A 15,823-nucleotide genomic window follows, 5' to 3' on the forward strand; every position below is an offset into this window, starting at 1 on the left:
CAGTTCTAGGATGGCCCCTTCACTTGCCTCTTTCCCCCCCCCCCCCGTCTAAACTAAAAAGCCTCAAATATTGTTAACTTTTCCTCGTAAGGAGCCTGCTCCAATGATTTTCTTTTTTTTAATAATTTGGATTACTTTTGTTTTTGCATTCTCAGCTCAATACTCTTCTGAGAAATACTGACCACAACTAAAAAAAAAGATTATGAATAGGATATTAAGAATGGTGACACCATTAATTTGTATTAAGGCATTACGATTCCAGCACTTTTATTATCAGTTCTGTTCCCGATGACTAAAAATATAGTTTCTGCCTTTTTTTTCCCCCTGCACTGAACTGACATTTTTATTGAAATAGTAATAAAACTCCAAGATCCCCTTCTTGGGTCAGTTACTGCCAATTCAGCCACCAACAGCTTTTTATGAAAAAAAAAAGAGTGGCGGGAGGGCACCCAATACGCATCGCTTATCTTATCTTTCATTGCTTATCTTATCTTTCGCAGAAGATCTGTTACATTATTATCCTTTCCCCAAGAGACATTTGTCCTTCAACTGCTGCTCCTTCTTGTTTTAACTATCCTAGTAAATTAATCTTGCAAAACATAATCATTGCTCATTTCTAATTCATTAATAATAATAATAAACCTTTATTGTCAAAGTACAACATGTGTACATTGAGATTAGCTGAGCCTCCCCGTGCTCTCTCCCCCCAACACACAGTGACAACAAACCCTCCATCCCACCACACTATGTGAACCAGCTACACCACACACCGGCCTCCCAAGTTTTCATTAGGTTTCAACTAGAGCAGAAAAATATAAAACATACATTTGTATACCTGTAGAATCAGTTCAGACTGTCATATCAAATCTAGGCATTCATATTCCCGTCAAGATGAGCAGTGTTAAGACAGTAATGAAATTCAGGCGAGATAAGCAAAATCAAGGCAAGTCTTTCTGCACCAAGAGCAAATGAAAACAGGACCTCGGACAGCTCCACATGAACTTGAGCTGAAATCACTAGCTGAAGGCGTCTTACAGATTAAAGCTTAAACTATATGGACATTATAATGCAGTCTCCAGAGTTATACTCAATTGAAGTGTGTCTGTGCCACCACTGCCATCCCAGTTACTGGGGGCTACAACTCAGCCTTTCAAGACCTTCACGGGATCATAAGATTGCTGTCCTGTACTATAGTTTAATAATTAAACTATAATTTAATAATAAAGATTAAAAGGGATATAACTGACTGAACTTCGCATCTACTGGCTATCTCCAATTTCATTTCTCCTTGTTACTATAAAAAGTAGCCAACATTCTACCAGAAGCAATGAAGCCATTACTGGGAGAGGTCGGGGGGTGGGGGAGAGAAGAATCTGCCCTACAAAGGCAATGTGATGAGCCTCTCCCCTGTAATGTTGTTGCTTTTATTTTGGGTGAAGTTCTTTATTTTATATACATATTATATGCCTGGGGAAAAAGCTGCCTAGGAATAAGATAAACACAGTTCCAACCTCTCCGTCAACAAGAAACCCTCAAGTATTTTTAGAATGAAACTCCCATTATTCCCTCTGAGCATCAAAATTGTAGCTTCATATTTTGTAGATCATAAAGCTGGAAGATTGGCTTGCAAGGTATTGGAGAGGAAGCAAATTTCATTTGACAATATATAAATGCAGGCTTCACCCACTTCTGTTTCCCAAATTCCTTCCATCCCTCCTCTGTTTTGACCCCCTCCTTCCTGTTACTCACTGTAGTTTTCTCCAAGCAGTGCAAGAGATGGTGGTGCTGTTTTTCAAAAGCTGATCGGTTGCGCACTGCCAAAGCATGTGCATCGGGATCTCTGTCCTGGTGAAAGAAGATAAAGGCAGATGGGATATCTGATGGACATACCAGTCCATACCCATTCCGTTTCAACAACTGGCAGCTCCAGCCTGAATATCAACATATCTGAATTATCAGAGCCAACATTGGACATGCAAGTGGGAATGTAAAAATGGGGTGTATAAATATATAAATATATTTAAATAACTGTATTTCAGATTGCAAGAAGGGTGGCTGGGGATCTGAGTGCCTTCCATTGAAAAGAAGGTTTCTGCATTTAGAAAACAATGCTGCAGGGGTAGGGTGTGGCTATATTTCTCCTTTCCCATGGGCTCCTTGTCTGTCTATAGTGTATTGTATATTTTGCAAACTAGGGAGCTTTTTAACAAAGAATACTCTTCTTGTAACATGAAGTCAAGGAGCTTATTTAAAATTGGAAATGAGATCAGAAACATTTGAGGAGCACTGGATTAGACTTTTAAAGTTATTTTTTTTAAAAAATATTTACATACCACTGCTCATAATAGTATATCACAAACAAGATAAACAGATTTTAAGAGTGGGCTTCTATGATGCCTGCGTTAACCAAGATCGAAGCATTTAAGAGCAACAAAGGGAGAAGAATTAGCAGTCAGAAAAGAAACCAAGTGGAGCAAGACTTGATAGCAATGTAGGAGGCTGCATTTTGCAGCACTTGACATTTCCAAACCATCTTCAAGGACAGTCTGACTCAGAGAGTATTTGGAAAACACCAATGCATGAATGACAGCAGCAAAGTTTATTGCACCACAAAAGACATAGTATCTGAATCAGTTAAAGCTGATAGAAAGACATTAGGACAACAGTAGCTCCCGAAAGTCCAGAAGCTATGAATTGGGTCCTTTGATGGCATAGGACAGCATCCAAAGTAGCTGTTTCTTCAGCCAGTCTTCCACTATCCTTAACAATGAATGGGTTCAAATATAGTAAACTATAATTTGTTTTAGCTGCTATTTGTTGACTAAATGAAAACGGGCTAAGTAAACAACAATGCATGTGCTCACCCAAGCCAACACCAAACAAATTATTTTGTAGTATAATGCAATGTTTGTTTTATTTGGACAGCACTTTAATTAAAATTGCTCTCATTAATGAATGGGACTTTGCACAAAAGAAGCTCGCAGCTTCCCTTAGATTTGATGAAAGGGAGAAATAGAGATGGGAATCTTGGACATAAATCTAAACCAAATGCCAACATTTTCAATGACCCACCCATTCAAGGGATTTTGTGATTATATTAACAAGTGTGGGAGATAATAGAGACCCAGAATTATTCCCTGGGAAAGAGCATTCCAGCATTGGTTTCGGAAAGTGACTCATGGTGAAAGCACTGTTTTAAGGGTGGCCCAAGGATGTGTAACTGCTGGCCCTGGGGATGAACATGGCAGTCAGCCCAATTTCAAAAGCCCTCTGACAACAATCACAACAACTTCTCTTTTTGCCAGAGAAGAGACAGACTCCTTTTGCCAGAGGTCTAGACTGATCATTTGCAGATTGTTTCTGAAATTAGGCTAAGTGTTGCCTGCCTCCCCATAAATGAAGTAAATAAAATGGGGGAACAGAAAAACAGGTCGAGAGAGAGAAAGAAAACAATAACAGACGTGACAGAAAGTGGAGGGCCAATAAAGGGAAAACGAGCTGGTATATCCTATCCTTTTTCTCCCCCCCCCCTTTATCTTTCGGGAACTAGCTCTGCCTAAAACTATCTTCAGCTTAACGTGCAGCTCTGTCAAATTATTCTTCACACTGATGGAATGCAATGGAGATTACAGCCCAGCTGTAGTCAGCCCCCAAAATCAAAGGTTTAGGTTTGCTAATTTTGACTACCATAGAAAAAAACTGAGCATATTGGCCCAAACAAGGAGGAACAAGAGCACTTTTCCATTCACACTGATCCTTATTTTCCTTAGCTAGGAAAAGTCAACTGGTTTAAGAAAAACAATCTGTCCTATTGTTTTAAGGATGCCCAGCCTGGCATGGAGAAAACTGAGGGCAACAACGTGAACAGAGAACCGAGTTCATACCTCAAGGCCTCCACTCCGCTTGTACTGAAGAAAAGCGTTGGTAGTGCCACTCTTGGCCAGTCGTATTCGGGTCAGGCGAACTTTCTGTAAAGGGGGAGAAACACAGAGAACCATTTGTGGAATGTCACAGATAATTGAGGGCCCCCCCGCCGTGTCTGTGGTCTCCTCCTCTCCCCCTCCTCTCAAATCTACCTGCTGAGCTCGTCGCTTATCTGCCCTCTGATTCTGGTGGTAGATACGGCTGAAGTTGGAAACAATGACAGGTACAGGAAGGGCGATGACCAGCACCCCACTTAGAGAGCAGATGGATCCAAAGATCTTCCCTGCAATGGTGCTTGGAACCATGTCGCCATAGCTGCAAGAGATACGACAGTTACTGCAGCCCTTAAGACAGGGGTGTCAAACTCAATTTCATTGAGGGCCGCATCAGCATTGCAGTTGCCCTCAGGGGGCCGGGTGGGTATGGCCAGGGTGGGCGTGGCCTACTGGGTGGGCGTGGCTAGAGTGCATATGGCCTACTTGGTGGGCGTGGCCAGCTCTACATCATACGCATCAAGGGTGCCAATGGGGGCCTGGGCAGGAGTGGGACAGATCTGAGGGTCTCTGGTAGAAGGAGGGTCTCTGGGCCAGGGCCAAGGCAGTGGGGGCCGTTCCCTCACTGTTTCCAGGATGGCTTCGCGGGCCACATGAAATCACTTCGCGGGCCGGATCTGGCCCCCGGGCCTTGTGTTTGACATGTCTGCCTTAAGCCATCTCACAATTGCCCACATGAACATGTTACACTCTGTCTTATAACAGCCGGAAATGAACATATTCCCCCTACCAACTAGTGCCTTTTAGAGAGGTTGAACCTCAATTCCCATAACCCTGAGGTAGTATTCCACTGGATTAAAGGAACTGAAATCCAATGCATCTGGAACGTTGTTCTCGGCCAGTGTTACAGAAGGCTGGGGAGAAAATAGCTGACTGCTCAGTAGCATAATCAGGACTTTCAAGTCTGGAATCCAAGATTGTGCAGTCTGCCTCTGTCCTCCCATCCACCAACTAATCAAAGACTGGCAAATAAGAAACCGGACTGTCAGTTTTGCCCAGCAAATAGCATTGGGTATACTGGGGTTCACAAGGATCAACATTGTTCATTTAAACATCTTCCCTTCCTCATTAGAAAAATAAACCTTTAGATTAGGAAGTACTATCGCTATTCCTCTCTATATATTACCATTCTCACACACACACACACAAAACCCAGGTCTTATTCCAAAGTCAGTGGGTTTCACAACTGAAGCCAGGCTCATTGCTTCATCAAAGGAGCCTGCATAGGATCATTAAGTTCAGGTTCTCAATCAACAATGTCTGTATGTATGTGTGTGAGGGGGGGGGGAGAGAGAAAGAGAGAGAGAGAGAAATTTTGGATGGGCTGCTGAATTTTTCATTGATTCCTGTAGTCTAGCACACTGTTAAGAGCAGCTTGATGTGAAAAATCAAGCAAATGAAAAGATCTTGATCCTTTGATTTCCATGCTGTGAAAATGTTAAGTTGTGTGACAAGCTGCTATTAAGGACCCAGGAGGATGACTAAATAATAGTGGTGACATATCTATTAGATAGTTTGGGTTGTGTGTGTTGCATAAGGATTATGTAAGCACGGGACTGGAATTTTTAATTCACATAAACTTGAACTTTCTTTGATCAGTACAAACTTCCAATATGTTTCTATTAAGGGGTCTTTTGTTATTCATTTCACTGTTCTGGTCAATTCTATTACCATATGTAATAGAATTGCTTGAATATCTATACTAATTATGTAGATTTTGAGTATATTTTACAAAAAGGAATGATTAAATTTGTATTGCAAGAAAGTTATTTATGGTTTAATCATACATTTAAATGTTTTTTTTAAAACTGTGACTAAATTTAGAATATTTAAGTGGCACTCTATTAGTTATTCAGATAATAGTTTCTAGGCTGAGAAGCTAAAGAGGAATGACCCTGGTTAATAGTTGGATGGGAGTCCTCCCGAATACCAGAAGTGTACCCTAGATTAAGAAGTTGAAAAAACATCTTCAAAGAAGGCAATAGTTGATCACTTTCATGTGATTACTGGGGAGTAGAAACATTGGTGGTATAGAAGGATGATAGGAATTCCATCATTTGTTATATATGAGAGTACTATAAAGAATTTATTTATTTGTAAAGTGAATAGAAAAACAATCTCTCCCAATCTGGTGCCTTCCAAATATGTTGGCTTTCAATTCCCATCATTCCCATTCAGCACGTGAAATAGGGATGATGGAAGCTGGAATCCAATACATTTAGTGGAATTGATTGCAAAAGTTAGTATAAAATTATCTGATGCTCTATTTGTGTCTATATCAATAGACTCATGTGAATGAGAAGTGACTGAAGACATATGAAGATAAAGTTCTACAAACAATCCCCCAAAATTCAGCTACTTTCATTGGCCACTAAAAATCAGAATGTACCAAGGTAGTAAAATGATAGTAAAATCTGCTTTATGAAGAAGCAGGATTTAGATAGATGGGATTGTGAATGATATGTTTTTGAATATTCAGTCCCAAAAGAAGCTTCATACAGCCACATGAAACCAATAAGCAAGTGAGCATGCTTAGAACTAATAAGAATATTATACGACTCAATCTATGAATTTCACCACTTCGCCAACTTTAATCCCACTGCTACAGGAAGATTTAAATCTTCAGCCTGGTTCTTCAGGAGTGAAGGTAATTAACGTTTCATTTCATGATTGCCCAACTCATTTTGAAACTGATCTTTCCTCCCCCTAAAAAGAGATCTCTCTGCATATAACTCTGATGCAGAGTACCTCATCCTTGCATCCTCCGTATAGCTGGGATGAAATCTTATAAATCCCACATAAGGGCTACAATAATCTAATTTATTAAACTTGTTTGCCGCCCAACTCTCAATGACTTTGGGCTATGATGGATGATGATGATGGGAATGGTATTCTAACATATCTAGAGGACACCGGAGTTGGAAAGGCAAGCCTGATACAGCAGTTAAACCAGTTCAAAGAATATTAACCCACCTAATACAGGTGGACACATTTCAAATAACAATCACTATTTTTCAAGCATCCATCTCTTTCCACCCCTCACTCCCCTTTATCCACCAGCATCAAATCCTTCCCCTCTTTTCCTTCAATATATAAATGCCTCTAAATATACAACATTTGATGATCTGGATCAGGGCTCTTCAAACTTGGCCCTTTTATGACTTGGGGACTTCAACTCCCAGAATTCCTCAGCCAGGCTGGCTGAGGTATTCTGGGAGTTGAAGTCCCCAAGTTATAAAAGGGCCAAGTTTGAAGAGCCCTGATCTAGAGGGACAAATTCCCCACCACCAGTCACCCACACATATCCCAGTGTTTCTGGCAGCATGGCTTCATGGGTGAGCTGGACATCTTCCCACGTGACCTTGTTTCCCAAAGTTCTGTAGGTGGAGCTGCTTCCCCACCAAGGTGTGTCCTCCTCCGCAAGGATACCACCTAGCTGTCATTTCCAGCCCATAATGGAGCAAACTCCATGCAACCAGTTAACTTAAGGACTGGGAATCTATGGCACCTGTCAGAGAACAGCTGGTTCCAAGAATTACAGCCTTAATAACTCTTTAGTTCTGTTCTGATGAATGGGCTCTTGGGAGACCATTAATAGGACCAGTGCTGGGGAAAGAAGGAGGGGAAGCAGGTAATTGAATATTAAGACCCAGCAGAGGCCGGAAGGAATGAATGAATGAACAAACAAATGGAGGCTGGATATTTCATCCAGCTCACCACTGTTTTTTCCAAAGGATTTCCAGAGCTTCCCTGTACATTCACATTCGGTTGGGTTAAAGAATCTAACTGCTTTCACTAAATTTTATAGCTCTGAATCCAAGGGCCTTGTAGTCAAACATACACAGTTTAAATACAAAACATACAGGCATGCTATTAGAAAAAAGTCTCTACTAGTTTCCAACATGCATTGTGACTTACTGGAGCAGATCAAGGACAGGTGGTTTGCATGCCAACGTTGGAACTCTCCAACTCCAACTATGCATGCAAGCTGAAAACGTTCGGCCTGGTAGTGAGTTAAACACATCTTTCTGCAAATTTTTTCAACTCCACAGGGCCCTGGAGGAACCAGATTACCGGTATCTGAATTCCTTTTAGTTGGATTTTAAGCTGGATTATAGAACTGAGACAGTATCGATCACACTTGTTGATGACCTCTGGTGGGCTTGGGATGGGGGCAGTGCATCCCTCCCGGCCTTCCTTGCTCTTTCAGCAGTGTTCAATACCATTGATCATATCTTATTTATTTATTCATTAGATTTATATGGCTGCCCATCTCACATAAAGTGACTTTGGATGGCTAACACAATGAAAACATGAATACAAAATAAAATGCAATTAATAAACCCACATCAAAATGAAAAAAAAAATGGTCGGTCAGGGTAAATCAGTCAACAACAAATTCGTGTAACCTATGAGCTCAACCACCTGCTGACCGCCAGGTCTGACAGATAAGCTGGATCGTAAGAGGTTTGCAGAAGGCCAGCAGGCTTAGGGGTTTCAGAGAAGCATGGTCTACCATAGTTCTTCTTCCAAGGCCAGTTCCACTCAGTTATGTCTGCTCCTGAGCTCCTGCATTTTATTATGCTTCAGGGCTTGACTCTCTCCCTCCTTCTAATATCTACATGAAACCATTGGGTAAAGTTATTAGTCAGCCTGGAGTAATCTAAGATGCTAAGTATTATCTATACATTCATGAAAATTAGTTGTACATCTCTGCTCTTTTGCCACCCATCCCTCGGGATTCCAGGCATGCAGGGTTTGTGTTCAGCCTTTCATCACATGACAGACAAAACTGATTTACGGGACAGCCATTAGGGCTACTAACTCCAAATCTGAATTGGCCTGAGCAGTGATGTAGTGAAACAATTGCTTCACTCACAACCTCCTTTCTTTGGCTCAGGCATGAGGAAAGAGTGTCTTTCATGGAATCAGAATCACTCTTGTATTGATTATACCTTTATCTATTTTATTGGAGCCCAGGGGCTGAGAACTGGATTATAATTAGTGCTTATAAACTGGTTTATAATTAGAGTATCAAGCCAATCTTCCATTCCTTTCTGATACCCTGTTTCATACTGTTCCTCTCCCACAATTGGTTGCTGCCCCAGACTGCTGCTAACACAAATGCTTACATCAGCCCTTGAACTTCCATCTTTATGCATTTTTAACCAGATAATAATTAGAATTTTTGTTTTATTAGAAGAAAAGCAATTTTTTCATCCTTGCCTATGAAAACTGTTTCTCCGTTGCTGTCCTCAGATCTCGAGTTTATTTACATATTTATCTAACTTGCATTCCCTATAAATGTATTAGCTAACCTGAATTCTTACTAGCACTCAGCAAACCAAGGCCAAGTTTATCCTGACTGATAAACTAATACTATACTACAATCTAATATTATAGGTTCCTGTTGCAAAAATAAGAAGCTTATTAACTAGAAAGTAAATATGAAAACTCTTGACAACTATATCCCTGTGGCATCAATTCTTTACTTCATTGCATTTTACATTCTCCTCAACAAAATTCTAGCATCTGGTGTTAAGTTAGTCATTTGTGTTTGGCTATTATTTCTCATCTATAAAATGCTCCTAGTGCTGAGAGCCACATAGATGTTTTGGGGCATAATCTGGGGCACAATTTGTATCTATTCTATATTCTCAATATGGCACATCTAACATACTGATTCTTAAAATCCACATTAATCTTTTTCTTTGTAATGCCACAAATATCCATGCCACCCAAATCTCAGGTCATGTCCTTCTAATTTTTCTTCCCTGTAAGATAGAGTTATGTTTTGTAAAGGTTGTAAAAGTTCCTCCATAAATCATTTATAATAAAAATGTTAACACCGTCTGGTTCAGGCGCCTTTCTTGGTTTATATTTTTTCATAACTTCAAAACTTGCTTTATTTTTATAGGTGAAGGCACCTGGCAATCGAAAAAAGTGTTTATGGTTTTGAACATTGTAAAACTGGGTTTGAAATAGAATTGTGTGCAAATGTTGAAAATACATTTGTTAAAATTTATAAACTTTTATTGATATTTGAAACAGAGTGTATGACAAAGTGAGCTAAAATTTGGTCATAATATACTGTTGGAACAACGGAAAAATATGTGGCTGAAAGTACTGAAATTTACACAAGGTTATAAACAGAATTTTTATAAAATGATGTACCATCGGTATATGTCACCAGAGAAAATGTCTAGAATGTATAAAGACACTTCAAATGTATGCTAGAAATGTGAACAAGAAGGGACATTTTTATCATGTTTGGATTTACAGATGGATGTAAAAAATTACTTATTTAAACAATATACAATTAAACTAGAGGTTTTTCTTTGGGACTGATGGACAAACAGAAAACAGTCGTGGAACTTTGTTTTTCTACATGATAAATGCAGCAAGATTATAGGTAACCCTCAACTTTTGATAATACATTTAATCCAAGGACTTGATTGAGTCTCAGACCTGGCAATCTGCCCCTCACCTGCCCACCTGTACATTCTTAGCTCGCAAGCTATACAAAAACAGGCAGCAGGCCAGATTTGGCCTGAGGGCCACAGTTTGCTGACCTCTGATTAGAGAGCTACAGCTTCTCTATCCCAGAGCTTTTTAACCAGTGGTACAGGTGCCACCTGTGGTACATTGGCACCTGGCAGGTGGTACGCAACCATCCTAGAAAAGTGGTAGCAGGGGAGGGGAATGAGCTGAACCGGTGGCAGCACCACACAAGCCTGAGCGAGAGATGGCTGGAGCTGCAGGGCTGTCAGGGCTCAGTGGAAGCACCAGGATCAGCGCTTCTTCGGGGCTGTCAGGGCTTAGCGGAAGCGCCAGGATTAGTGCCAGGTTCCAGCTGGACCTCGGCGCTGATCCTGGCACTTCTGCTGAGCCCAGAAGAAGCGCCGATCAGCTGGAATGTTGCAGCTTCTCCAGGGTCTTGTGATTTACATTCAGATGCTTAGCAACTGATTCATATTTATGACGGTCACAGTGTCCCAGGGTCATGTGAAGTGACCAAAATCTGCTACAACCACCCAGCAGACGGGGGGAATAAAAACCAAACACACCCCACCCCATCCCCACTGCCAATCCTGAACAGAAATGCTCACAACAATGAAAACTTCAGACAGGAGGAAGAATGCCACCAGGCAGGCAGGCAGGTGTCTTGCTCAGCTGTGGCTTGGGGGGGCACTTTTTTCAATGCCACTGTAACTTCAAACAGTCACTAAACAAACTGTTGTAAGTCGAGGACTACCTATACTTCATCACTTTTTTCCTTTTTAGGGAGGGGGGGTGTCATCAAGTTTTTGATACCTTGCTAGGCGACTGGTGGTACTCAGATGTTGCCATATCCTAAAAGTGGTACAGTGGGTGACAAGGTTGAAAAGCCCTGCTCTATGCTATAAAGTTTAATACGTTTTTTTTAAAAAAAACCTAAGCGTAATTTCTTACTTTATAATAAATGATTGCAGGCAGTCCTTGTTTAGTGACTGCCTCATTTAGTGACCATCTGCAGTTACAATGGTAATGAAAAAGCAACTTTGTGACTTTTATGGCCTTCCTAGGTCCACCCAACAAGGGAAAGCTGAGGCAAGATCATAAATACAGAAGAAAAAGTACCTAATTCAAAGTACTTTGAAAAATGCGGCTTCACTTAGCAACCTCTTGAACAGCTTGGAGGTCCTAATTGTGGACACTAAATGAGGACTACCTATAGTATGATGCTAGCAAAAAAAAAAGTAAAACCATGCAGAACTAAAGTCAAACCATACCTGCAAAAAATGGAAATCATTTGCCTGAAAAAAACCCCTGCCACCCACTGTCTACTCTAGGGAGATTCTCAGTTGTCCAGGTTCAGGGTTGTCTCAAAGTTGTTTTTTCAAGAGGCAACTGGACTTCTTTTTCTTTCCTTGAAGATGTTTCCCTTCTCGTCCAAGACGCTTCTTCAGCAATTCCAGTTGCCTCTTGAAAAAAAGCACCTTCGGGACTTGCCATCCATTTTTGATGAGTTCCAGGCACAGGGACATCTTTTGAGTCAGTTGCCTGAGAAAACTGTGAAGAAACTGTGGTCCTCCAGGGAGGACTTTGTTCCCTTGTAACTAACTGTGGCAGAAACATGACCTAGCAACCTCTTTTTTTCCTGCTCCGTCCTCTTGAAATCGACATAACTGCCCAGTTTTCAAGTACAGTAGTGCTTCCCCCTTCTCTCAAACCAGATTTTATCATGGATACAGTTGACAAGCTTCACCAAATTCAAGCCATCTCCAGTAAATGCAATCAATGTGGCTTCCATTGGCCACTCTAATTTAATTAATTAATTAATTAATTAGATTTATATACCGCCCTTTCCCGAAGGACTCAGGGCAGTTTACAGGGCGTGTAAAATCAAACCAACACAAAATACAAAAGTTAAAAAACAATTAAAAAGATTAAATTATCCCTGAAAATAAAAACCCCAGTTAAAAATTATCAGCCTGGGCCGGAGAGCTCAAAGAGCCAAGTCTTCAGGTCCCAGCGGAATGAACGAGGGTCAGGGGCAGTCCTGAGCTCCACAGGCAGCTGGTTCCAGAGGGCAGGCACACCCACAGAGAAGGCCCTCCCCCTAGGTGTTATCCGCTGGCAATCTTTTACCGGCGGCACCCTGAGAAGACCCTCCCTGTGTGAGCGCACTGGACGAAGGGAACTTGATGCTGGCAGCAGGTGTTCTCTCAAATATCCCGGACCCAAGCCATTCAGGGCTTTAAAGGTCATCACCAGCACCTTGAATCTCACCCGGAGGGCAACCAGAAGCCAATGCAGCTCGTGGAGTAGAGGTGTTACATGGGAGTATCGGGAAACCCCCATCACAACTCGCGCGGCCGCATTCTGCACCAGTTGAAGCCTCCGAGTGGTCCTCAAGGGCAGCCCCATGTAGAGAGCGTTGCAGTAGTCTAAACTGGAGGTCACGAGCACATGAGTGACTGTGCATAGGGCATCTCGGTCCAGTTAGGGTCGCAACTGGTGCACCAGGCGAACCTGGGCAAAAGCCCCCCTGGTCACGGCTCCTCTATGATCTTCAAAATTGAGCCGTGAGTCCAGGAGGACGCCCAAGTTGCGGGCCCTATCAACGGGGGGTAACACCTCACCCCCCCATCATTAAAGGTGGAATAGTTTGGTTAGCCCGAGATGCCGATATGCACAGCCACTCAGTCTTGGCAGGATTGAGACGAAGCCTGTTTCTCCCCATCCAGACCTGGACCGCCTCCAGGCAACGGGACATCACGGCGAGGGCATCGCTGGGTTGGTTCGGGGTGGAGAAAAAAAGTTGGGTATCATCAGCATACTGATGATACCCCACCCCGAAACCACGAATGACCTCACCCAGCGGCTTCATATAGATGTTGAACAGGAGGAGCGAGAGAACCGACCCCTGAGGAACTCCACAAACGAGAGGCCTCGGGGTGGATCTCTGCCCTCCCTTCAACACCGACTGCGAGCGGCCCAGGAGATAGGAGGAGAACCACCGTAAAACGGTGCCTCCCACTCCCAGCCCCCTGAGACGCCGCAGTAGGATACCATGGTCGATGGTATCGAAAGCTGCTGAGAGATCTAATAGGACTAGGACAGAGGAGCAACCCCTGTCCCGAGCCCGCCAGAGATCATTCACCAGCGCGACCAATGCCGTCTCCGTGCTGTGTCCGGGCCTGAAACCCGATTGGTACGGGTCCAGATAATCAGTTTCCTCCAGGAACAGAGGAAGCTGATGCGTCACCACACTCTCAACAACCTTCGCCAGAAAGCGAAGGTTGGAGACTGGACGATAGTTATTTAAAACAGCCGGGTCCAGGGCAGGCTTTTTGAGGAGGGGTCTCACCACCGCCTCCTTCAATGTGGCAGGGAAGACACCCTCCTTCAAAGAAGCAGTTATTACTGCCTGGAACCAGCCTCGTGTCCCCTCCCGAGCCGCATAAACCAGCCAGGAGGGGCACGGATCCAACAAACAGGTGGTGGAGCTCAGCCTCCCCATGATCCTGTCCACATCATCAGGGGAAACAGGATCGAACTCAGTCCAGATAACATGCTCAAGACCATCCGATTCCTCCACGTCAGACTCCGCCCAGTCAGAGTCCAAACCGGCCCGGATCTGAGCGATTTTGTCCGTCAGATGATGACTAAACTCCTCGGCCAGTCCCTGCAAGGGATCCTCCCTCACCTCCTGGTTAGGAAGGGAGCGAGTCACCCTAAACAGGGCGGCCGGGCGATTATCTGCGGACACGATGAGGGCAGCGAAGTAATTAGCCCTTGCCGTCCTCATCGCAGCAAGATAAGACCTTATAAAGGTTCTTAGTTGCAATCAGTCAGATTCGGAACGGCTGGACCTCCAACCACTCTATAGACCCCGTCTCCGATGCTTCATCTCCCGGAGCTCCGCAGAAAACCATGGAGCCCAACGGGATCTGCGCCGGGTCAGAGGTCGCAAGGGTACAACACAGTTGAGTGCCTCAGTGGCTGCCCTTTCCCAGGCATCCACCAAGGCATCAGCTGGGCTGTGAGTGAGGGTGATAGGTATAGACCCAAGCGCCATCTGGAACTGTTCAGGGTCCATTAGGCGGCTGGGGTGGAACCATCTAGTTGGTTCCGCCGCCCAGCAGCGGGGGGTGGCATAACGGAAGACCAGCCGCAGGACATAATAATAATAATAATAATAATAATAATAATAATAATAATAATAATAATAATAATAATAATAATAATAATAATTATTATTATTATTATTATTATTATTATTATTATTATTATTATTATTATTATTATTATTATTATTATTATTATTATTATTATTTTATTTGTATATCGCCCTTCTCCCGAAGGACTTAGGGCGGTGAACAGGGCAATAAATACTAAAATACAAAGATACAAAAATTAAGAAAAGATTAAACATAATGCCCAATACAATACAACAATAAATTACAATACATTAAAAGCAATAATAAAACCCAAACCCATCAGACCAGACCGGCTTGTTCAAAGAAATAGGTCTTTAGATCACGTCGGAAGGAGCGAAGGTTGGGCGCCATCCAGAGCTCAACCGGTAAGCAGTTCCACAGATCCGGCGCACCCACAGAGAAGGCCCTCCCCCTGGGGGTCACCAGTTGGCATTCTCTGACCGGTGGCACCCTGAGGAGGCCCTCTCTGTGGGAGCACACTGGGCGGAGGGAAGTTGATGTCGGCCGCAGGTGCTCCCTAAGGTATTCCGGACCCATACCATGTAGGGCTTTAAAGGTCATTACCAGCACCTTGAATCTCACCCGGAAGACAACTGGAAGCCAATGCAGCTCACGGAGCAGAGGTGTAACATGGGAGTATCGGGAGACTCCCAACACGACTCTCGCAGCTGCATTCTGCACCAGTTGGAGCCTCCGAGTGGTCCTCAAGGGCAGCCCCATGTAGAGAGCGTTGCAGTAGTCTAATCGAGAGGTCACGAGCGCATGAGTGCCGTACACAAGGCATCCCGGTCTAGATAGGGCCGCAACTGGCGCACCAGGCGAACCTGGGCGAAGGCCCCCCTAGTCACAGTTACTATATGATCTTCTAAAGAAAGCTATGAATCTAGGAGGACTCCCAAGTTGCGGGCCCTATCTACAGGGGGTAATAACTCACCCCCCATAGAAAGAGATGGAATACTCTGAATTTCCCGAGATGCCGGTACGCACAGCCACTCAGTCTTGTCAGGGTTGAGCCGAAGCCTGTTCCTCCCCATCCAGACCCGAACCGCCTCCAGGCAATGGGACATCACGTCGAGGGCATCACTGGGGTGGTTTGGGGTCAAAATAAAAATCAAAACCACAAATGATCTCACCCAGCGG

The 15,823-nt window shown here is 43.3% G+C and overlaps 1 protein-coding gene across 1 annotated transcript in view; it reads right to left on the reverse strand.

Moving 5' to 3' along the window:
* Window positions 1-15,823, reverse strand: part of KCND1 (potassium voltage-gated channel subfamily D member 1) — a gene marked incomplete at both ends in the record, with an annotated part of 57,997 nt that overhangs the window by 11,952 nt on the left and 30,222 nt on the right. Inside the window, 3 exons of the mRNA XM_081318112.1 lie at window positions 1,750-1,845; window positions 3,885-3,968; window positions 4,077-4,239. Coding sequence (XP_081174238.1) covers window positions 1,750-1,845; window positions 3,885-3,968; window positions 4,077-4,239 — 343 coding nt within the window. The remainder of the gene's footprint in view (window positions 1-1,749; window positions 1,846-3,884; window positions 3,969-4,076; window positions 4,240-15,823) is intronic.

The sequence above is a fragment of the Vipera berus genome, assembly GCF_964194415.1.
Source record: "Vipera berus genome assembly, chromosome: 2".
NCBI lineage: Eukaryota > Metazoa > Chordata > Lepidosauria > Squamata > Viperidae > Vipera > Vipera berus.